This window comes from Acipenser ruthenus, chromosome 60 (assembly GCF_902713425.1).
Source record: "Acipenser ruthenus chromosome 60, fAciRut3.2 maternal haplotype, whole genome shotgun sequence".
Taxonomy (NCBI): Eukaryota; Metazoa; Chordata; class Actinopteri; order Acipenseriformes; family Acipenseridae; genus Acipenser; species Acipenser ruthenus.
Window position 1 is genome coordinate 135,944 of NC_081248.1, and position 24,604 is coordinate 160,547.

Genomic DNA, 24,604 nt, shown 5'->3' on the forward strand with positions numbered 1-24,604 from the left:
ATCTCCATTTGTGACCCCTGGTCCTTGTTTCTTTTTTCAGGTTGAAAAAGTCCTGTGGGTCATTATTGTCTCTACTTTTAGGATTCTGAATGCTTGAATCAGATCGCCGCGTAGTATTCTTTGTTCAAGACTGAATAGATTCAATTTAGCCTGTCTGCATATGACATGCCTTTTAAACCCGGGATAATTCTGGTCACTCTTCTTTGCAGTCTTTCTAGAGCAGTAATATCATTTTGTAACAAGGTGTCCAGAACTGAACACAATATTCTAGATGAGGTCTTACTAATGCATTGTAAAGTTTTAACATTATTTCCCTTGATTTAAATTCAGCAATTTTCACAATATATCTGAGCATCTTGTTGGCCTTTTTTATAGCTTCCCCACATTGTCTAGATGAAGACATTTCTGAGTCAACATAAACTCCTAGGTCTTTTTCATAGATTCCTTCTTCAATTTCAGTATCTCCCATATGATATTTATAATGCACATTTGTATTGCCTGCGTGCAGTACCTTACACTTTTCTCTATTAAATGTCATTTGCCATGTGTCTGCCCAGTTCTGAATGCTGTCTAGATCATTTTGAATGACCTTTGCTGCTGCAACAGTGTTTGCCACTCCTCCTATTTTTGTGTAGTCTGAAAATTTAACGAGTTTGCTTACTATACCAGAATTTAAATCATTAATGTAGATTAGGAATAGCAAAGCACCTAATAGTGATCCCTGTGGTACACCACTGGTTGCCTCGCTCCATTTTGAGGTTTCTCCTCTAATCAGTACTTTCTGTTATTCTGCATGTTAACCATCATCTGTTTAATCAGCCGTGGTTTACTGTTAACTTCCGCTATCACAAATTGAATGTTAGACGTGATATATAAAAAAATGCTATACTTGTTTTTGTAAGGGTTGCTACAGAAGCCATGTACCAATCCTGTTACCCAGTTCTCCAGCAGAAAGATGTTTGATTCCCTTAAAAACATCTACACTCTCATTTCTAAAAGTTACTCAGTGGCAGAATTCAGAGACAGACCAGAGAGGATTTTCATGCAGATGTTTTATTTCTCAACATACAAAAGATGAAATTAGAATTGCTGTGCTGGAGAGCTGCTGGAAACCGTGCCGTCTGCTGTGTGCATTTCATCAGTGGAGGGCAGGAATGAGGAGATCACTGCTGGAAACCATGCCGTCTGCTGTGTGCATTTCATCAGTGGAGGGCAGGAATGAGGAGATCACTGCTGTGAACCGTGCCATCTGCTGTGTGCATTTCACCAGTGGAGGGCAGGAATGAGGAGATCACTGCTGGAAACCATGCCGTCTGCTGTGTGCATTTCATCAGTAGAGGGCAGGAATGAGGAGATCACTGCTGGAAACCATGCCACCTGCTGTGTGCATTTCATCAGTGGAGGGCAGGAATGAGGAGATCACTGCTGGAAACCGTGCCACCTGCTGTGTGCATTTCATCAGTGGAGGGCAGGAATGAGGAGATCACTGCTGGAAACCATGCCGTCTGCTGTGTGCATTTCATCAGTGGAGGGCAGGAATGAGGAGATCACTGCTGGAAACCGTGCCGTCTGCTGTGTGCATTTCATCAGTGGAGGGCAGGAATGAGGAGATCACTGCTGGACTTGGAGCAGTCTGGGACGACGCCACATGCACAAGTAGCAGCCCAGAGACAGGGCTCCCCGGAGAGCCATCAGGAGCAGGGGAGCAGCCAGGACAGGCAGCCAGGCTACAGCCTGCTGGGGTTCTGGGAGAGGAGATAGCAGGAGGGGTTCGGAACAGGAAGGGCTCCAGTGCAGGCATGGTCTCTACAGTGCCCAGGAGCAGCTTCAATAGGAGTATTACTTTAGGACCTGCAGGGAAGCACACTGTTAGGGGTGGTGGGCAGTCCCTGTATTCCAATACTAGTAACACTAAAGTTCAGTCATAGCTTTGTGGCAATTGTAGTTCTATGCCATGGATTTGAAGGTTTTGGCAGAAATGGTACAACATGTTATTCTTCAGCAGGACTACAGGGGAACTTGTATTGTAATGAAGAAGTCAGATCCGTGTTTTTGTACATAGACAAGGAAGCCACCCCGGGCCCTGTAGAATGAATGAGTGAATAAACAGATTATTAAATGAATAATCACCGAGGTGGATGGCCCTGCAAATGAATATATTGTTTATATAACGATTTCAGCATTTGAGTTTGCTTGCTGGGGCCGCCTAAGTGTGTGGTTCCTGTGCAGCTGCACTGGCTGCACCGGCTATTCCTCCACCACTGTCACTCACCATTGTAGAAAAAAAACCCACAGCTACCTAACGTGCCCCTCCTATTCCTCATATTGCAGTTGGAGGTACAGCAGCTGCACACAGAGGTCTGAGCAGGGTTATCCAGGAGCTCCCAGCTGCAACACAAGAGCAGGACACTGAACCCAAGGACAGTGCTATAGACTTCTACTGGATAGAGCAGTACAATAATAATAATAATAATAATAATAATAATAATAATAATAATAATAATAATAATACAGCTCTCTAGCTTCATATTGATTCTTTGTCGCCCAGGATTTAGTGTATAAGAAGTTATGGATGTATTCATATGAAAGTATGTTAACAGAAAATGCTTCTGTCCCTGTACTTGTTAGAGGAGTAGTCTAGTCCATGAGGGACGCATTTTAATTCTGGCAGCGCTGTCCTTAGTTACCTTTAAATTGTTATGTTTTGCTTTTTAAAAGGCTAAAAGGATGACTACAATAAGCCAGAAAGAAAAGAGCCTTGAGTGACTCTCACACCTTCAGACCAGCATGGGGGAGCGGGAGGCTGGATGGAGTTGCAAAGTTTCAAAGTAAAGAAAATATATGAAGTGCAGCGATCATGCTGTGTTTGTATAAATATATGAAGTGCAGCGATCATGCTGTGTTTGTATAAATATATGCAGTGCAGCGATCATGCTGTGTTTGTATAAATATATGAAGTGCAGCGATCATGCTGTGTTTGTATAAATATATGCAGTGCAGTGATCATGCTGTGTTTGTATAAATATATGAAGTGCAGTGATCATGCTGTGTTTGTATAAATATATGCAGTGCAGCGATCATGCTGTGTTTGTATAAATATATGAAGTGCAGTGATCATGCTGTGTTTGTATAACCAAGCCGCAAATATACTTTGCTCTGGTTTTGTTTTTTCAGATACATATCAGAGAGATTTGAATGTCTCCATACCAACAGGGTTCCAGTACAGGTCATGTGTTGAGAAATTTGGTTTCTACAGAATTAGCAAGACTGATACAGGGCACAAATAGGTCCAAATAAAGCCCCAAGTTCGAACTCCAGTGACTCTACAATGGGGGCAGGGGGATTTTAAACCATGTTCTTAACCTGAATAGATCATCGGGAGTGGCAAGACTAGTACAGCATTCAGTGTGATCCCTGTCTGGACAGTCATCATTGCAGAAACCCACTGAAGAGGTACAATGAAGAGCAGATATCCCACCCAGTCACTGTGCATTATACATGGATAAGGACTGGAGGTCCAGTGGTATGGATTTGTGGAGATGGTCGGGTCGGGACTGCAAAAATGTCAGGGTTTTAAATTTAGGCCATAGCTGACCTTTCACTTTTACCTAGCAACAGCACAGGCAGCCACTCTGATAGGCAGCACCGTCACAGCGCTTGCTGGAGTTAAATAAACCAGAGACCCCTCAATACAACAATCATACAAATTATTACATAAGTGTGCAAATGCAAAACAATATACCACTGCACTTCACAGTGACGGGACTCGCTTCCTGATACCTCTATCACTCTCAAATAGAAAAGACGACAACTGGCTGATTTCCATTACACGAGAGTAGATGTTAAAACTTCATGCTGGTTTGAACTCGGCTCTCGCCAAGATAAGCACCAACTAAGACGTAGCTTTACAGTAAACTAATGTGATCCATATGTGTCTCCATCCATTTACGTTTCCTTCCATATGATGATGTAGATATCCTTCTGTCTGGTGTTAATGGCTGAAGTGTAATGCTGGCTCCAGGGATCAGCTTATTTTGCCTCCCTGGCGCATCAGCACACACAACGGCTGCGATGCTGGCTCCGGGGATCAACCTTAAAAGTACACTGCAGCGAGCCTCACACAAATACACTGCAGTGAGCATCACACAAATACACTGCAGTGAGCCTCACACAAATACACTGCAGTGAGCCTCACACAAGCGCACTGCAGTGAGCCTCACACAAATACACTGCAGCGAGCCTCACACAAACACACTGCAGTGAGCCTCACACAAGTACACTGCAGTGAGCCTCACACAAACACACTGCAGTGAGCCTCACACAAGCACACTGCAGTGAGCCTCACACAAGCACACTGCAGCAAGCCTCACACAAGCGCACTGCAGAAAGCCTCACACAAGTACAATGCAGATGCCTCTCTAGCCGAACTATTTGGAAGCAAAGTACACCCAGGCCAATTCCACCAACTAAAGGACTTTCAATGCTGGTACATTGAATGTAATTTAATTATACAGTTTATATGTATTTGTAGAAGAATTCCTGCTCAAATGACTCCAGCATTTAACCCATCAAAAGAGACTTAAACAGAAAAGGGCTGTGTGACAAACGAGGGAGTGCGTGCCACAAGCAGGGCCGTCTTCACTTCTTTCTGTGTATAAAGGAACAGCACTCTGACAGGGTGAGGAGCTCTACACATGAAAAGGGGGCAGGGTAAAGCCCTGCTGTTTAAATGTGCTGCGTTTTATTGTTTCATTTAAAATGGATTTTTATTGTTTTAAGAAAATGTGTGTTTATTTTAGCACAGTGTATCCCCGCCCCTGTGTATTTTGTATGTATATTTATTTATAAGAAGGCAAAGCTGTATGTTTGTTATTGTTTAGCAGCGTGGATGGGAAGCCCCATCCACACAAAAACCTCGTGCAGAAGGTGACCATCTCCCGAGTTAATTAATTGATTAATTGTTGCTAATCAGGAGATGGTCACCTGTATAAAAGCCTGCAGCTGTCTCTGTGTGCGTGTGAGCGGGCGTCTGTCTGTGTGTCAGTGTCAGTGTCAGTGTCAGTGTCAGTGTCAGTGTCAGTGTCAGTGTCAGTGTCAGTGTCAGTGTCAGTGTGTGTGTGCGCGCGCGCGCATGCATGTCAGTGTGTGTGTGTGTGCATGTCTGTCTGTCTGTCTGTGTGTGTGTGTGTGTGTCAGTGTGTGTGCGTGTGAGCGTCAGCGTGGGAGAGAGTGAGAGAAGGTAGAAGGAAAGCAAAACAAAGCAAAGCAAAACGAAAGTAAAAATACTGCTATGAGTGTGGAAGCTCCAGCACCGTGTTTGTTTAGTTAAGATTACTTTGTATTAAGATTACTTGTTTTTTTTTATTATTTATACTCTGTGAGCATTGTTTTTGTTACAACCTTTTATTTTGTTTTTCTGTTTAAATAAACACGGCGCCGCAGTACTGCCTCGTCTGTTTGCGTCCCTGCATCTGGCCTGACGTCACCACAGAGCCATCCGTGTGACGTTACAGGTGGATCAAACCCTGCCTCTTCACTTTGATCCAGCTCCCTGGCAGCCTTGTATAGGATGTGGCTGTTACCAATTAGCCCCCGTTATTCCAATTGGAAACAGCCACATTCTCACATGTTTTTGGCAGGGACAGGAATTAACCCCGTCCCTGCCAATCACCACCAAAGCACATACAAACACCGACAGTATTTACAGGCAGGGCTCGTTCTGCCACAGGCAGTATAAGAAAAAAATATATGAATGCAATCAATTGCAGTAAAACAATAATAATAACAACAAAAAATAACATTAAAAAGCAATACATCTCAATAATAATAATAATAATAATAATAATAATAATAATAATAAGATTAATATATATTAAGATGTATTAATAGCACTGTCCTTAGTTGCCATTAAATTGGTATGTTTTGCTTTTTAACAGTCTAAAAGGATGACTACAATAAGTTAGAAAGAAAGAAAGAAAGAAAGGAAGGAAGAAAGAAAGAAAGAAAGAAAGAAAGAAAGAAAGAAAGAAAGAAAGAAAGAAAGAAAGAAAGAAAGAAAGAAAGAAAGAAAGAAAGAAAGAAAGAAAGCAAGAAAGCACACTGTGTCCAGCACACAGAGAGCCCCGAGTGACTCTCACACCTGAAAGAACACTGTGTCCAGCACAAAGAGCCCCGAGTGACTCTCACACCTGAAAGAACACTGTCCAGCACAGAGAGCCCTGAGTGACTCTCACACCTGCAGACCAGCATGGGGGAGCGGGATGCTGGATGGAGTTGCAAAGTTTCAAATTAAAGAAAATATATGAAGTGCAGCGATCATGCTGTGTTTGTATAAATATATTAAGTGCAGCGATCATGCTGTGTTTGTATAAATATATGAAGTGCAGCGATCATGCTGTGTTTGTATAAATATATGCAGTGCAGCGATCATGCTGTGTTTGTATAAATATATGAAGTGCAGCGATCATGCTGTGTTTGTATAAATATATGAAGTGCAGCGATCATGCTGTGTTTGTATAAATATATGCAGTGCAGTGATCATGCTGTGTTTGTATAAATATATGCAGTGCAGCGATCATGCTGTGTTTGTATAAATATATGCAGTGCAGTGATCATGCTGTGTTTGTATAACCAAGCCGCAAATATACTTTGCTCTGATTTTGTTTTTTCATTTCTTTAACTGAGCTGCTCACATTGCAGTAGTTAAAACATCTGATTTGAATCAGATACAAAGCAGGGAGATTTGAATGTCTCCATGGCAACAGGGTTCCAGTACAGGTCATGTGTTGAGCAAGTTGGTTTCTACAGAATTAGCAATACTGATACAGGGCACAAATAGGTCCAAATAGAGCCCCAGGGTCGAACTCCAGTGACTCTACAATGGGGGCAGGGGGATTTTAAATCATGTTCTTAACCTGAATAGATCATCGCAAGTGGCAAGACTGGTACAGCATTCAGTGTGATCCCTGTCTGGACAGTCATCATTGCAGAAACCCACTGAAGAGGTACAATGAAGAGCAGATATCCTACCCAGTCATTGTGCATTATACATGGATAAGGACTGGAGTGCCATTGCACTTGTGGGGCGGCTTCCTTATTAAAATCTATTGTCTGTTTTGGAAGAGGGGATGCTTATCCACTCAGGGATTCAAGTAAGGAAGCATACAGTCTGGGTCTGGTAACATGGGACACAAATGCCACCCCAAGCAGCACAAACCAGCAGGGGTGGTCAGGTACAAGAGTGCCTGTGTTATGTTTAGTGTCGCATTACCCAACCATTTTGCCCTCTGGTGCCTCTCAGGGCAGGCTCCACCACCTTCTCCACCGCCTGGCTCAGAACGCCCTGCACCCGTTTCTATTCATTCTGTGCTGCAGAAATCAATAGTGTTCAAACAACGTGGTTCTGTGTGGTGATGTGCTGCTTCCTCTGCTTGCTGACACAGGCGCTGTAATGTCGCTGCTGAACAATCCTCTTATGAGAGATTTTTTTTTTCTCATATGCCTATGCAGAAACCTATCATCTCATCTCTGGGTATTGCCACACTCTCATCGCTGTTATAGGGACTGTCTGTCTGTCAGTGTGTTACAAGATGTGTGCTGCACCCTCTGCCCTCTTCTACGTCTCAGCTGCTGTGTGTGTGAAGTTTCTTTTTTTTTATCACTGCGTGGTTTATTTTTGTTATAGTCACTAATTGTTAATGAATATGCTTGAACACCACACCTGAAACCAGTTTGGGATCCCTGACTCCTGACCCCCACAGTTAATCATCTCTGTTGTTTTCACCTGTCCTATTCTATCCCTCACAGACAATAAAAAGAGTGCTTTGACTCACAAACAAAAAGAGAGAAAAATGAATGAACGGTGACAAGGGAGGAGGAATAACGACCCGCAAGATTGACCCGATATTAATGGATTAAGTAGGGGAGCAGGTGGTCAAGAGTGTGGGAACAGAGCTGTAGAAAGAAAAGATTATTATTATTTATTATTATTTATTTCTTAGCAGACGCCCTTATCCAGGGCGACTTACAATCGTAAGCAAATACATTTCAAGTGTTACAATACAAGTAATACAATAAGAGCAAGAAATACAATAACTTTTGTTCAAGCAAAGTACAAGTGTGAAAGATGAAAGAGTATGAAGATTGAGAGAGACGCGACTCAGGCAGCACACGGGGAAGTACAATACTAAAAAAAAGCCGTATTGATGCTCATGTTTGGCTGCTTAAGACGCTGACAGATGTTATTCTTGTGATTCCAATACTGTGATTGTTTTACCCCCTCCGGTGATCAGCCGGGTGGAATTGCTTGGAATAAGCCGAGACTGTGTTTTCTTTCTTTCTTTCTTTCTTTCTTTCTTTCTTTTGATAGACCAATTGAGTGAAGTTTGACTATGCAGTAAATCTGTGTAAGGACTAAAATCTGTGCTTATACACGTTGTGCTGTAGACTGATTTTCTGGGACTAGAGTGTGTACCGGGATCGGCGTTGTTGCAGCTGGAACTGCTATTGCTGCACGGGAGAATCTGTGCGCGTTCCTGGAGGCTAGAGTGAGCTGCGCTGGACATGGACTATTCTTTCTAGAGTCCTCTGCAGGCACGGGTGTAACGAGTTGGGTATTTTCTCAGCTATCAACGGAACCGGGACAGAGACTCGTGAGATTGACATTGATTTTCCTTTTTTTTTTTTTTTTTTATTTTCTCTCGCATACTAAGACTTCTAGTTGGTCGCGTTGGACAAGTAGTTGCACCACGATTTAGTGGACTTTATTCAATTGTTCTGCCAAATACTGATCTTATCTTTTTAGTTGCTATAACCTCGTTATTGAATGATGTGTTTTAAAAGTGTGTACTAAGTATGCTATCCTGTGTTAACCAGATGAGCAAGAATAAAGAATAATACGGTATGTTGTGACTGAAGTTTTTATATTTAAAATCATTTTTTTGTACTAAATAAAGCCTATTTATAATAGTATCTTGGGTGGAGTGTGTTGTGTGGTTCTGGGATAAAAAAAGAACCTGCAAAGAATGGTTTGGATAAAAGTTAATTAAGTATTAGATTTAATCATGAAAGTATATTAAAATTTCGGGACTTGGTGCCTGTATATTCCACCGCGTGGCATAGTTTGGCTACCTTTAACAATTAAAATAATTATACTTACCCTTGACTTAACTGTCCTTCATGACACTTACATCAGAGAGGGATGGCCACCCAGGGTGGACGGGAAGCTGCTCCCATTCTCCTGCTGGGAGGATGTGTGCATCGCAAGGGGCCATCGTACGCTGATCCTGGAGACACTGAGAGCCCGGGTGCTACACATGGCACACGAAGGACACCTGGGCATTGTAAAGCTCAAACAACGCTGTAGGGATACCGTTTGGTGGCCTAACCTTGACCAGGATGTGGAGCTATTAGTGAAGGAGTGCACGGCGTGCCTCCTTAGCAGTAAGGCCAGCCAGCCAACACCAGCAACCTTGTTCCCAGTAGAGTGGCAGGCTGGGCCATGGGAGCATCTGCAGGTCGACATCTGCAGAGAATTACATGGAGCTCCTGCTCATGCTCGTTACCTGTCCAGACATGAGAGGCCTTCCAGATCCACCTGCCCCACTTCTGTTGTAGGGCAGCCTCAAAGGGCTAGAGTTTCCCCAGCCTGGGTGAGAGTCTATGTGACTGAGCATTGAATTTAATAAAAACCTGACGGCTGTTGCGGGGGGTTTGGGGGGGGGGGGGATGTTGTGACAGTTCTCAAAGTGATAGCAGTTCAGAACCACTGCTATAATGTGACACTAAACATAACGCACTGTATATCAAAAAACAAGGATACTGAAATGTACAAGAACTCTCTCAACAATGTTTGCTGCCACTGTATCATAAACAGCTGTGGCTATTAAACCATAGGGGAACTGGTTGAGTCTGGTGCCACGTTATTTTTTATTATTATTTGTTTATTTAGCAGACGCCTTTATCCAAGGCAACTTACAGAGACTAGGGTGTGTGAACTATGCATCAGCTGCAGAGTCACTTACAACTATGTCTCACCTGAAAGATGGAGCACAAGGAGGTTAAGTGACTTGCTCAGGGTCACACAATGAGTCAGTGGTTGAGGTGGGATTTGAACTGGGGACTTCCTGGTTACAAGCCCTTTTTTTAACCACTGGACCACACAGCCTCCCAACCACCATGTTAATGGTTTTGAATTTCTTTGGTCCTTTGTGAAGTTCATTTTCTGAAACAAAATATATAATTAAATAAGATGAATTATGGAACAGTACAGAAACGCTTTCTGTAACTATAGGTTGTATTGCGTTGCATCTAGCTCTTTGCACAGCCTTGCTTATCCCTGATCAAACGAGCTCAGGAAACATTCAAATCAGAGGTTTTCAATACTGCAACACACGATGCTGGTCAAAAAGGTAAATGCTGGGTCTTTATGCAAACTAAATTATAATTGATTGTGTCATTTCAATCTATTTGTTTCATGCGAAATAATTTTTAAACTGAAAATGTATTTGAATAAGTGATTGATCGTGTAAAGCAATTTATTTTAAAGACGTATCTCCCGACAGCGTTCTGGTGGAGCAAACGTGTAATAGTGAGAATTGTAAAAAAAGTGTTTATTCATAAAAAAAACTTTGTTCTCTAACGTTTTAAAATCTCACTCGGCGAGTTAATTCGAAGAATTGAGCTGCTAAAGCCTGCTTGTCTCGGCTCCCTCTGTCTCATTCACTAAACTAGAACCCAGTTTCAGTTTTACCTAGCAACAGCACAGGCAGCCATTCTGATAGGCTGCACTGTCACAGCGCTTAAATCATTAAATTAGATAAACCTGCACTTCACACACAGCGCCCTCAGTACAACTTTAGCTGAACTATTTGGATTGAAGAACATAGATATAAACTAAGAGTCTTTATTTTTTGCAGATTATCATTTCGTTTGTTCCTGCGATAGTTTAAATTTTCTATTTCATATCTACACTTGTCTGAATCATGTTGTGTGCCATTTTATAATGTATTGAAGCAGGGATATTAAAACGTGGGGTAATTGTCTTAATCATGTTTGGTGCTGCTGTATATTTTAAAATATATATAAAACGTGTACCTTTTCTAAAATTGGCGTGACTATCACTGCTTACTGAATGACGTCACTGGCTGTGCTGTTTGTCTCCACCCATCATGCTCAGTATATCACAGCATGTCTAAGCTGAGCGTCACAGTGTCAGCGCGTTTCAGACCAGGGAGAACACTTTGGCACTGCTTTGCGTCTAAGGTAAGACTTTCCAAAAACATTATCTAGATGTATTTTGTCTGTACGTAGATTACTAAATATCCATTAAAAACAGCAGCATGTTTATATGTTAAAGTCTCAATAGGTTTTAAATATAGATTTTAAGGAGGCAGTTTCCTCAATAGCCCACGTTGAACATTTTACATTTATAACTGCTTCTTGCAGAAGGAGTTTACTACTCTATAGGAAATAAACTCAACAAAAAATATTATTATTACTATTATCATTATATTGAGATGTATTGCTTTTTAATATTTTTATTTTGTATTGTTTTAGATGCATATGTGTTTCTTATACAGCCCTATTCTGTTTAAGTCTGTTCTGATTGGTTAAATGCGGGAGTCATTTGAGCAGGAATTCTTCAAAAAATATATAAACTGTAGAAATATATTCAATTCAATCTGTAGCAGCATAAAAATCATTTGGTCGATGGGATGAGCTGTGCTTTGCATAGCCTTGCTTACCCGACTCAAACCTGCCAAGAAAACATTCAAATCAGATGTTTTCAATGCTTCAAAGTGCAATACTGGGTCTTTATGCAAACATAGTGAAACGAAATGAGTCTAATTGGTGATGTGTATTCCATATAGTATTGTTTGCTTCATGCAATAGTACATGTACGTTTTAATCTTCATCTCATAACAACCAGCGTTAGACTCCTACAGAAAACAGTGAGGGGCGTGTTCACTTTGTCAGGACTCATACAGAAGGCAGCACGGAAAATCCATGCAATTTGAAGTTATTTATGGTGGGGGATTTACTTCATATAGTATTTTATATTTTATTCATTGATTTTTATTTTTAAAAAATCGTAATGAAAAATCGCACTATTCTGTCTATTGCCACCACGTTTGGTTAAAACATGTATTCCGAGTAAAAGTGATTCACCGGGAGTGGATTCGGTATATTAATATATGAATGTATGTTGCAGGCAAAGGTTTTTTAAGAGTTTAATTTTCATGGAGTTAGTGACCGATGTGTAAAGCGCCTGATTGTCACAGTGCGGGCGGCATGATAGCAGCTTAGCAGCGGTGTTCTGGAGCTGCAAAACCGTGGAGTTAGACTTGAACAACGCCTATTACAAACTCGACTCGTCTTTAAAATCTCAAACTCAACGAGTTAAGTAACCCCCTACTCTTTAAAATCATATTTGCCATTTTAAATACGAACGCATTGTAAAGTATTGACATGTCCTAATAAATGTGAAATTCAAACAATTCATACGAGACAGTCCGCTAAACGATAGGAGAAACCAAACCAGGAAAGTCATGTGTGAAAACACTTACAATTATTACCACAGTAATGATCTGACTGGATCTTTATAAAGCTTGATCCCTTGTCTCAATCAGCTTGGCTTAGAGTGGAATCATATTGTTATGCAGATAACAGAGCGAATAGTATTTTATTTAGTTAGGTCATCTAATCTTTTATTTAATTACATTTTTATATAATTCATATTCAGTATTCAGGTTAATAAATCCGGGAGATTTGATTTCTGGCAGGAACTCGCGCAGTCTGTAGCTGTGCAAGGATGGAGCGGAGTTGAAAGCGTCATTAAAGCCGCAGTTCACAAACAGAGTCCTCAATGCTTCTGAACTAGCAGGGTTAGACTCGAGGGTGAACGCAGGGGAGCGCAGGTGAACGCCGTCCACTCACTTTTTTTTCAAGGGTGGACGGCGCCAATAAGAAATAGAACAGTCCATTTTTTATCTTCGTCAACAACCGTAAAACCGCCATCGTGTATTTTATGAACGTTAGAATATTTCACTGTTATGACCATTAATATACGATGAAGAGGAGGAGTATAGAAGATGTTTTTGTTCCTGTCGGTAAGACGATAGTGACACAATCATATGCTTCTTGTATGTTTTGTAAGGCACAGATAAAGTTATCAATTTTATACAACAGGCCTATTACTAAGATTTTTTTTAGTATTTGTGATTCGCATAGCAGGATTTAGGGGAGTTCTGTTTAACAGAAGAGGATCGCAAGAAATCTGCTTACATCTGCTCTCACTTTGCATTTAACTTGTATGACATTCTTACCAAACCAAGCAGTATGTAAAATAATAGATTTTTTTTAACGTTTAAACAGTTGCATAGTAATCGTTATTGTTCAGATTGTTCCATGTTGGTGTATTGGATCAGATATAGCTTGCATTTTTAAAATTGATTAATTTTGTTGACAAAATAGGACTTTGTCACCTGGATGAGCGGGTCCTTGGGATGCGTATCCTGCTTCGTACTTTACAGTCCACTCACTGTTTTCTGTAGGAGTCTAACGCTGTGAACTATACACACAAATCATAGCACATTATTTAAGAAACTCAAGGCTATATTTGCATCCTGCGCCATTCGAAAAAAAGCATTAATACCACAGTAGTGACGTCAAAAAGTTATCATTCATCTAAGCAGTGGTTATCTCAGAGAAACTGGAGAGGAACGGGAAATTAAAACCAGGTAAAGGCGATCATCCAAATGAAGCTGAAGCTCTACTAATATTACTACTACTACTGCTGGCACTTTTTCAGAGCTCCTCCAATTCAAACAGTTTGTGGAAGGGTGGTGGACAACTCACTGACACACAGGAGACACAACTTTATTTGAAACGCCCTTGGTGCATTGATAAATTTCAGCCACAAGGTGGCACTGTGATTCTACTGCAGAGCGCAACCTGATAGCAGCGATGGTAAAAGGCTGGCCGTTCACTCGTGGTGCGCACAGTGTTAGACTGGGGGCTGGACGCGGGTGTGCTGCGCACAGTGTTAGACTGGGGGCTGGACGCGGGTGTGGTGCACACAGTGTTAGACTGGGGGCTGGACGCGGGTGTGCTGCGCACAGTATTAGACTGGGGGCTGGACGCGGGTGGATGCAGTCCACTCACTTTTTTGGAAGGGTGGACACAGTCCACCCACTATCTTTGCTGAAACAGCATTTTTCACAGTCCCTCTTCATTTTTATTTGTCTTGAATAGCCTATTTGATTTCTCCCCAATACTTAATCCTTTAATGTTCCTGACGCGACTTTTCCTTTTATGCGTCTGCGCATGCTCTCTGGCTAAACAGTCACTGGAGTCTTGCACTGAAATTGATAAGCGGCACCGTAAACTGAAATTCATGTGACAACTGTTTTTTAAAGGGCGAATGCATATTTTAAAGAATGTTATCATATAATAATAACATGTTTTAATTAATTTAATACATTTCTAAAGTAAACTAAGTGAATAATAGCATAACTATGTGACAGACTCGATGATAAACAGCATTTGCTCCACAACAGGCACTGCCTCCCTCATCGGTCCTGCGCTCCCAGCAAGATCTCTCGATTTGCTGAAAATAATTGTGAAATCTTATAATACAGCAGAAGTTATTTAATATCCTATCTGCGTGTATACGAAGACACTGCACACTCGTTTTTATTAGGCTATAATATAAAGCCTTCTGTTCTTTATTTTATTGCATACATTTTGTGTATTGCATATATTTAATTGTGACGTGTCAGATTTTAATGTTTTTTTTTCTCTTTTTTAATTTTATTTGCTTGTTTCTTGTTTCTGTGATGTCTGTATGGTCTTTATAGTTGTTGTTGCAAAAGAGCTTTGGGATACTCTATTGTATGTAAAAAGGGCACACGTGTTTGGTTGTTATCAGAGTTTTTTAAGCTTTAGTTTTTATTTGTGACCTACATGGTCTTTTTTATGGCTTTTTAATTGTAAAGAGCTTTAGGATCCTTATAATGAAAGACGCTATCTAACACAGATTATGATGACCGTTATTATTATTATTATTATTATTATTATTATTATTATTATTATTATTATTATTATTAGTAATAGTATTATTATCAATCAATAACACACAGATGATGGAAAGCAGGAAGGATGTTCTTCATTACAGTGGACATGTTACTTCAGGGTCTTGTTAGTTGCCTCTCTTTTTGTGGAAGATATATCTTTGTTCTCCGCTTTTAAATAATCCTTGTCTAATCCTAACATTGTTTTAAACATTATACCAGACATTTAGTGTATTTAATAACTGTTTTTATAACTGTTTTTATTTGTTTTCTTTTTTTAAACACTTTTCTTTGGGACCAGTTAGGAGATCTGAATTGTCAGATTGTTTTCCAAATGGTTTCATGTGTGCACAACCGGCATTAACATTTTTGAAAATCCGATATTGCCGAATATATCCTTGCAGCCAAATAATATATAACAGGCAAGGATAGCCCTCCTAGTTTAGAGTCTCCTTTTTTATTCTGGGCTGGGAACCTTCCATAGACAATCTACCCAACAGTGAGATTGGCAGAATTTTACAGTTTAGCGTGTTCTACTATTAATTCAAATTATTATACTGATTATTGGTAGCCTAAAACTTAATATAATATAATTCTTTATATGCAAATTAACATTTTCCCATCCATGGCCATGGCCAAGGTGGTCAGACCGTCGACCATTGTGGCGACACACACTGCGGGTTGAGAGGGGACTCGCAGTTGGGGGGATGTACATCTTCATAGAACTCATGGAGGGGTTGGGCAGCAGGGTCGTCCTTTCTAACGTCCAACCTTTCTTAAAGGATGAACTTCTGAAGCCCCATCTTCAGGCCCTAGGGGAGCTGAAAACAACGATCCACCCCATCCCCCCTAGGGTGCAAAGACCAGCCCCTCCACCACGTCCTGTCCTTCTGACGTCAAGTTACCATCCACCTGGCAGGGATGGAAACTGTGGAGGCCAACTGTGTGATTTTTTTCTCCTCGGAGGAGGTGCAGTGCTACCACTGCAGAGACCTGGGGCACCAAAATAAAAGGTGCCCTAAACTCAAGCAGAGTGCAAACCCATCCACGCCAGCACCGCACACCTCTGAGTCACCTCCACCTCAAGGCCCTCAAACAGGTATCTCGAGGGGGTCCTTAGGACCGGAGAGCCAGTCCTGCTGATTGAACCAAAGTTGCTGGACCCTCCTCAGCCTCCCCTCGAGAACAACCTGAACAGGATCTTTGATTTCTCCTCGACCCCCCTCCGCTCCGCAACGAGGAGAACCCTGTACTATTTGTTAGATAGTTAATGGGGGGTTTGTGTTAGCACCGCCTTTTTGATTAGGGGATGCTGATTAGCATTTTTTTTATCAGCTATTACATCAGCTATACCATCTTGAGTAAGCCTCATCTAGGATGATCGTAGAAGCTAAGCAAGGTTGGGCTTGGTTAGTACTTGGATGGGAGACCACCTGGAACACCATGTGCTGAGTGAAAGCTGATAGAGCCCTCCTGTTGGTCATCAAATAGGACTACTACTAATAATAACAACAACATTTCTGTTGAGGTTCCAATGTGATTGAGTATTCTGTTTTTTATTTTGTTTTGCTGTTTATTATATTTGAAGCTTTCCCTCTATGAAGGTGATTAATTGAAAGTCTTCTGTTTCTAATGCAGAGTCTGCTGTGATGGGGGAGAGAGGCCTGCTCATCCTTCTGCTTGCAGGTGGGTTTCCTTTATTTCTGGTTTTCTCACTGTTTGCTTTGATATTTTCCACATTCTCTCTCAGAAAAGTTATCGCAGTTCTTAAAGCTGCAGTGTCCCTCAATCACGTTCACTGTGAAACTAACATGTGATTCCTGGGTGTGTGTGTTTACTGCACTGCTCCACTTCTACAGAGCAGACCTGGCTGCAGTTATATCTGCTCAGCTCAGCACAAGCCATTGATCGGTACTGTGGGGGGTATATGGAGGCTGTCTGTCTTTCTGTCACACCTACATTGTTACAAATGTGTAGCGAACCGCTTGTCCACTTAAGATGAAATTTTGGTTTGAAACTGGAAAATGAATGGTTATCATGCACAGGCATGATGGAAAATACTGTATAGTGACTGCTTCTTTTTTCTTTAATTCTCTGTGCAAATTCCCTGGCAGAACATGTAAAATCAAACCATGCTCAGTTGTTAGTGCTGTGAAAGAGCAGGCTGGAAATGTCCGCTCCGCTCCCCTGCTCCATATACAATGGGCTCGCACCGCTCTGCACACAGCCAGGCACCGTGAGCTGTCAAGGCTGATTGATGGGCTATCAGGAGGTTCATTGAAACAATAGAAATGTCAACAGACCGCTCACTTGAGGAATGCAGACTGATATAATCAAACTTCAATACATGTCTGCAAGTCCTGACTGATGAATACAAATAATACCGCATCACCTCATTGTTATAATAGGTTTTCTATGCAGCGGTCAATTTGACTGCTCCTGGTCGGAATAGGTATGACAGTATTTTATCTCACTAATTTTTGGAGCGACACGATTCTTTCTTTGTCAAGGTAATTAGTACATAGATTTAGGAAGTCAGGAAAGCACAGCTCTGTGTCTTAATATTTAAATTAAAATCCAAAAAACGGTCAAAATGACCGCCTTGCTCGTTCTAGTGTTAATCATGTTGTTTTTTCTTTATCAGGGTTTTGTGTGCCTGCATACAACCAGATCAGAAAACACGTGTTTGTGGAAACTAAGAAGAGTTGGTCTGAAGCTCAGAGGTACTGTAGAGAGAATCACATAGACCTGGCCACTGTGCGCAGCCAGGAAGATGCAAAGCAGCTTTTAAATATTGCAGGAGCTTCTCTCGGGGATTCCTGGATCGGGCTGTATCGTGATGACACACAGAACTGGCAGTGGTCTAACAGCGATGATGTCATCTACTCCAACTGGAGGGCAGACATCTTCTGTGCTTCTGTCAATTTAGAGGGAAAGTGGATTGATTTACCCTGCCACCTTCAGAAAGCCTTCATGTGCTACAAAGGTAAAGACATTATTGTTGCTATATTGCAATTGATTATTCATTCATTTTAGTTCTTATAATTATTAAGCATCCCTGGGAGGGGAGCTTGTATGAGTTTGCAAATCCACCCACTCCTACAGCTGCTAATATCTCAAACAATTTCAGCTTGCAAATATTTTCAGTCAAAACCCTGAATCCAAGTTGCCCTTGAAAGGACACAAAAACATACAGTTATTAGATGTGTTTGGTGTGTTTCAGAGGCCGTTTAAAAAAATACTTGTCATATCTTGTATAATCTTGTTATATCAGAAGTTAGTTATCAGGAAATTAGGGGTTTTCTTCTGGACCGTGTCCTTTTGGATTTCAACATCTTTGAGGGCCTGTCGCCCCCGACAGCAGCATAGTGGGCAACTCTGGATGCAGATCTCATCTTTGAGGGCCTGTCGCCCCTGACAGCAGCATAGTGGGCAACTCTGGATGCAGATCTCATCTTTGAGGGCCTGTCGCCCCTGACAGCAGCATAGTGGGCAACTCTGGATGCAGATCTCATCTTTGAGGGCCTGTCGCCCCCGACAGCAGCATAGTGGGCATCTCTGGATGCAGATCTCATCTTTGAGGGCCTGTCGCCCCCGACAGCAGCATAGTGGGCAAATCTGGATGCAGATCTCATCTTTGAGGGCCTGTCGCCCCCGACAGCAGCATAGTGGGCAACTCTGGATGCAGATCTCATCTTTGGATTCTTCTAACATTGCCAGGCATTGTCTTGCTGATAGCCTTCCAGCTGAGCAGTAGATTGACTTTGCCATTCGATCATCTCAGACGAGTTGCTTGGTTCTTGAATTGCAGCATTGTAGAGGAATGCAGAGATCACCAGTTGTTTGGCCGACATTTACTATTCCTATATTATTATTATGACTAGGGGCTCTAGTGATTCTAAGGTAAGAGTTAGCACTCAGTATTCAGTGAATCCTGATTGCAACTTATTCTGTGTGTCTGTGTCTGTCTGTGTGTGTCTGTCTGTGTGGCGTGTCTGTGTGTGTGTCTGTATGTGTATGTGTATGTGTCTGTGGTGTGTCTTTGTGTGTGTCTGTGTGGTGTCTTTGTGTGTGTCTGTGTGTGTGTCACAGAAAATAAATAAATAAAGGGACAGTTATTTTGAGAGAAATGTAATGGCAGTCCTTTGTAAAGATAGTTAAAGAACAGGGACTTGCTCAGGGTCACACAATGAGTCAGTGGCTGAGGCAGGATTTGAATCGGGGACCTCCTGATTACAAGCCCTTTTCTTAAACCACTGGACCACACAGCCTCCTACCGCTGGTCATTATCATGCAGTCGATGCCCTCAGAGTTTAGAATGTTGAAACTGTCATTGGAACAGGCTGACTTCAAAACAGACAAATAGCAGCCAGTACAGGAAAGTACAGTACAGTACAGTACAAGGGGGGGGGGGGGTCATAATGATACTGTTTGCTTCATATTGATTGTGCATCAACTGTGAGGAAAATATGAATGAATTGAAAAAGAACAGTCATTATTCCTAAATCATTAAATAGACTCCCCCATCCCCCACTTTGCTATTAAATACTTTTCAGACATAAACTAAAGAGACTCCCATGCACTGCTAGAGATGCTGCTTTTCATGACTTTGATAGCTGAGCCGGGTGTGACTCGGGTTCAATCACTATACAACAGGAGAGCCAGCACACCTCCACAGCTGACATTGATTTTGATCTGATGTTTGTGTTTACAGAGCCCAGCAACATCACTGAGAGATACACCCTGATTGAAGAACTGAAAACCTGGACTGAAGCTCAGCAGTACTGTAGAGAACACCACACCGACCTCGTCAGTATAAAGAACGCCAGTGAAAATGAAGAAATAGTGAAGAAAGCGCAGGGCAAGCCCTTCTGGATAGGCCTGTTCAATGAGCCCTGGAAGTGGTCACACCAGGGGGATAACTACACATTTCACAACTGGAACTATGGGGAACCAAACAATTGGGGAGGGGGTGAGAAGTGTGTGGCGATGAGTAAGACTGCTGGATGGAATGACTATGGCTGCAACAATCAGTTGCCCTTCTTCTGCTGTGAGGGTGAGGACCCTGGTCAGACTGTGTTCTCATTTAATTCAGTGTGTACCTTCAGGTTCAAAGAGGGAAGCATGATTAGATCTCTTCAGTCGGTCCTGGTTGTGACAAATCTTCCAGTTTCCACTTTGAGAATCAATCACAGAGGGTCTAAATGAGGTTAAAAGGGTAAAAAACCCAGTTATATTTCCTTAGGCTTTATGGTATTGTGCTGTGCTGTGCAATATCGTATAATAACAAGACATGTTCCTTTACACATTCTAAAATAACATTAACATTGATTGACAGTGAATTGAGTTTTTCTCACAACGATTTCTTTGGCTACCTGGTGTTTCCATGACCTTCGTCACTCATGCCAGAATGATACTTGTGTTACAGTACAAACCACAAGCATGTTGTTAGTATATTTATTATCACCATACAGTTCTACTAGTGTCCCACCTTCTTACAGGACCAGTAATCTGTGACTGTTGGTTCCATTTCCAGTGGAAATCTTTTCTGTGAAGAACACGTTTTCACTCATCTTTATTGTGCTGTCCCCTCTCCCCAGGCGGCTCCTCTGGTCAGTGTTTCTATGAAAGAACTTGGAAGACATGGCAGGAAGCTCAGAGCTACTGCAGAAACCAAAGCAGAGACCTGCCCAGTATTCAAGACCAGGCCAGGGTTAATGAGCTTATAGGTCTTATACCTTCAACTAATGACTCTGTTCACTGGATCGGGCTGTATCGTGACAAAGAGAACTGGCAGTGGTCCAGTGGAGGTGATGTCATCTACACTAACTGGGAACGATACCTCTTCTGTGCTTCAGTCAATGCGAAGGGAGAGTGGGAGGATTCACTCTGCAGTCAGGGAAACTATTTCATGTGCTACAGCGGTGAGTTGAGATTCAATTCCTTTGTTAATGATACAGCTGACTGGACTGGGGGTTGAAGCCATGTCCCCTGGATACTGCACAGGGGCCATAATCTTGAAATGTTCAAAAGAAGAAACATCTTCTCAAATACAGTGTTTCTAAGTTTGTTATTAAGAAAAGTGTAACGAAGATTTGTTATTCATAACACATTTTCTTATGATTTTTTTCCTTCATAAGAAATATAAGAAAATGTGTATTCAAAGAAATATTCAACGATTTCCAGGTGCAAGGGTGTTTATTGATTTAATTAACAATGTCCAGAGCCTTATGGCAAACACCTGTAAATAATAATGTTGTAGTGCTACAGCGGCGTGTATCACTTGGTATTTGTAATTCCCCGGGTTTGACCCGCAACCAAAAGTCCAGTTTTACACACCAACACTAAACACAAAACACAAACACAGTTCCTAGTGATAATGAATATGTGCAAGTGGTGTAATACAGTTCTGTGTGAAATGCAGGGGTGAAAGTGATGTCCGAGTTTATGCTGGCTTCTGCTACAGCTCTGGATCGTGTTATAGGTAGTCTAGTTTAAAACAGACAAACAGTTATAACAAACACTAACAGATGAAACAAACTCACGGTTTACAGTACGGTAACACAGGATCCTTGTAGGTTGTCTCTAACTATTTACCAAGGAACAGATCACTTTACGTTATCTCCTAATTATATCCTCGCTCATGACCCCTAGGTTAAAGAGCGCATCCGCTCCTCTAATCCTCGAATGCCACACCGTTTACCGTCGGGGTCATTGAGTTTGGATACCACAGCTCCATCCCTTTCCTAAACGACAGACTTCCACCTACCCTACGGAATACATTGTCGTGCCATTTAGTTAAGAGTACTCTGTACCACTTACACCGTGCCCTTACAGGTCGAGAGGGAGATCTAACACTAAGAATCATTCAATGTCACAAGGGCTTATTAGATGTGTAGAAGAAATATGTTTAACAGTTAAATAACTATTTGTATTTGAATAATAGGTGATAAAGGGGGTTGTAGTTTTGCTGTATTGTGTGTAGTGGGCTGAACCTCACATGACTGATTCGTTTGTTATGCAAATGAGGTCTGACAGGTATTCTGCAATATATACAAGTTGCATCTCCCTGTTACAAGTTATTTTCAGTCACCATGAGCAAAGGACAGACTTTCATACACAGCTCATAGCACAGCAGGTGCTCGGTTGGCAGGTGATTCCCTAACCAACACTAGGCTACATAAATGCCATGTTTCCTGAGGTACAGCCTCCACAGTGATGAGCCAGTCTTGTTGCTCGTGACAAATGCAACTTTTGTTTCTCTTCTAAACAGTGTTGTTGTGATCATGCACTGGTGGTAGAGTTTGTTTTTAGAGATTGAGGTTAGCAGTTTTATCATCCCGCTTATCATACACAGGCAATCTTATGACACACGGGTCTCGCACCACCACCATGTACAATAAGACTGTACAATATTATTATTATTATTATTATTATTATTATTATTAGTTTATTTAGCAGACGCCTTTATCCAAGGCGACTTACAGAGACAAGGGTGTGTGAACTATGCATCAGCTGCAGAGTCACTTACAACTACGTCTCACCCGAAAGACGGAGCACAAGGAGGTTAAGTGACTTGCTCAGGGTCACACAATGAGTCAGTGGCTGAGGTAGGATTTGAATCGGGGACCTCCTGATTACAAGCCCTTTTCTTAAACCACTGGACCACACAGCCTCCTACCGCTGGTCATTATCATGCAGTCGATGCCCTCAGAGTTTAGAATGTTGAAACTGTCATTGGAACAGGCTGACTTCAAAACAGACAAATAGCAGCCAGTACAGGAAAGTACAGTACAGGGGGGGGGGGTCATAATGATACTGTTTGCTTCATATTGATTGTGCATCGACTGTGAGGAAAATATGAATAAATTGAAAAAGAACAGTCATTATTCCTAAATCATTAAATACTCCCCCATCCCCCACTTTGCTATTAAATACTTTTCAGACATAAACTAAAGAGACTCCCATGCACTGCTAGAGATGCTGCTTTTCATGACCTTGATAGCTGAGCCGGGTGTGACTCGGATTCAATCACTATACAACAGGAGAGCCAGCGCACCTCCACAGCTGACATTGATTTTGATCTGCTGTTTGTGTTTACAGAGCCCAGCAACATCACTCAGAGATACACCCTGATTGAAGAACTGAAAACTTGGACTGAAGCTCAGCAGTACTGTAGAAAACACCACACCGACCTCGTCAGTATAAAGAACGCCAGAGAAAATGAAGAAATAGTGAAGAAAGCGCAGGGCAAGCCCTTCTGGATAGGCCTGTTCAATGAGCCCTGGAAGTGGTCACACCAGGGGGATAACTACACATTTCACAAGTGGAACTATGGGGAACCAAACAATTGGGGAGGGGATGAGAAGTGTGTGGCGATGAGTAAGACTGATGGATGGAATGACTGTGGCTGCAACAATCAGTTGCCCTTCTTCTGCTGTGAGGGTGAGGACCCTGTTCAGACTGTGTTCTCATTTAATTCAGTGTGTACCTTCAGGTTCAAAGAGGGAAGCATGATTAGATCTCTTCAGTCGGTCCTGGTTGTGACAAATCTTCCAGTTTCCACTTTGAGAATCAATCACAGGCTCCCTGCTCAGGCTGATGGGATGGTCAATATCCTTCCAGAGGTAATGGGGTGATGTGGATTGCAGCTATCAGTACCCCTTGTGCTGCTGTGACTGAAGGCTCCCTGTTCAGTCTGTGCTCTTGTTCAGCTCGGTGTTTGCACCCCAGTCTGTGAGCAGGGACTCGGAGGCTCAGTCCATCTGATCCTACAGTAGCTGTCTGACCTCCAGAGCAGGACAAGGTGTAGCCTAGAGATCTGAAGTACCAGAATCCAGCCTGGTCATTAAGAGTGTGAGAGAGAGCAGCTACCCCTCATTGTTATACCCAGGAGAGAGTGTGCTGTGATATACATTCTTACTGTCTATGTATTATATTTATTTGAAAACAATAAACCATGTCATTGTCAGCATTGCCCTGGTGGAGACAGCAGCATAGACACAGTTTCATTTAAATGCATTTGAACAATACACTTGAAACAGGAAACACTAAATCTTGTTGTTGTGTGTTTTCTTTACAGATTCAGACCCCACAAGCCCCCCTTCCACTCCAGTCTCTCAAGGTATGCAGTGTAATCACTTCAGTGGATTCAGAACAACTGCAGGAATCTGGCTTTGTTATAAACTTTCTTTTTTTCTCTTTTTCTTGTTACAGAAGCAGAATCCTGGAGCCCCCCTTCCACTCCGGTCTCTCAAGGTAAGTGCAGTTTGAAGAGGGCAGTTTGTTTAGTGTGATTGACAGCCCACACCATGAGTTATAAATGAATCTGTGTTCTTATCAACCTCACTAATTTAACAGTGAGCTCACCATTGCCCTGCTGAGGACAGCACCACACACACACACACACGCACACACACCCAGACACACACAATGTCACTCAAATATATTTAAACAATAATGTAAAAAGGCAAATGATGTATTTTTTACTCCTGCAAATCCAAACCTCTCAAGCATTCTCTCAACTCCAGCCT

General features: G+C 41.9%; 1 protein-coding gene across 1 annotated transcript; it reads left to right on the forward strand.

Moving 5' to 3' along the window:
* Positions 1-11,196: 11,196 nt before the first annotated feature.
* Positions 11,197-23,811, forward strand: LOC131725080 (macrophage mannose receptor 1-like). The gene is made up of 7 exons (XM_059018606.1): positions 11,197-11,262; positions 16,710-16,757; positions 17,716-18,057; positions 19,786-20,127; positions 20,672-20,995; positions 23,175-23,516; positions 23,786-23,811. Exons 2-7 carry the CDS (start codon positions 16,721-16,723, stop codon positions 23,809-23,811), a joined length of 1,413 nt encoding a protein of 470 aa, XP_058874589.1. The 5' UTR covers positions 11,197-11,262; positions 16,710-16,720.
* Positions 23,812-24,604: the final 793 nt, after the last annotated feature.

What these genes read in the sequence shown, in the direction of transcription:
- LOC131725080 (XM_059018606.1), top strand. Translation starts at nt 16,721, where the DNA reads ATGGGGGAGAGAGGCCTGCTCATCCTTCTGCTTGCAG. An exon ending in GCTCATCCTTCTGCTTGCAG is followed by an intron (nt 16,758 to 17,715) that starts GTGGGTTTCCTT and finishes TTTCTTTATCAG; the next exon opens with GGTTTTGTGTGCCTGCATAC. An exon ending in CTATTTCATGTGCTACAGCG is followed by an intron (nt 20,996 to 23,174) that starts GTGAGTTGAGAT and finishes TTGTGTTTACAG; the next exon opens with AGCCCAGCAACATCACTCAG.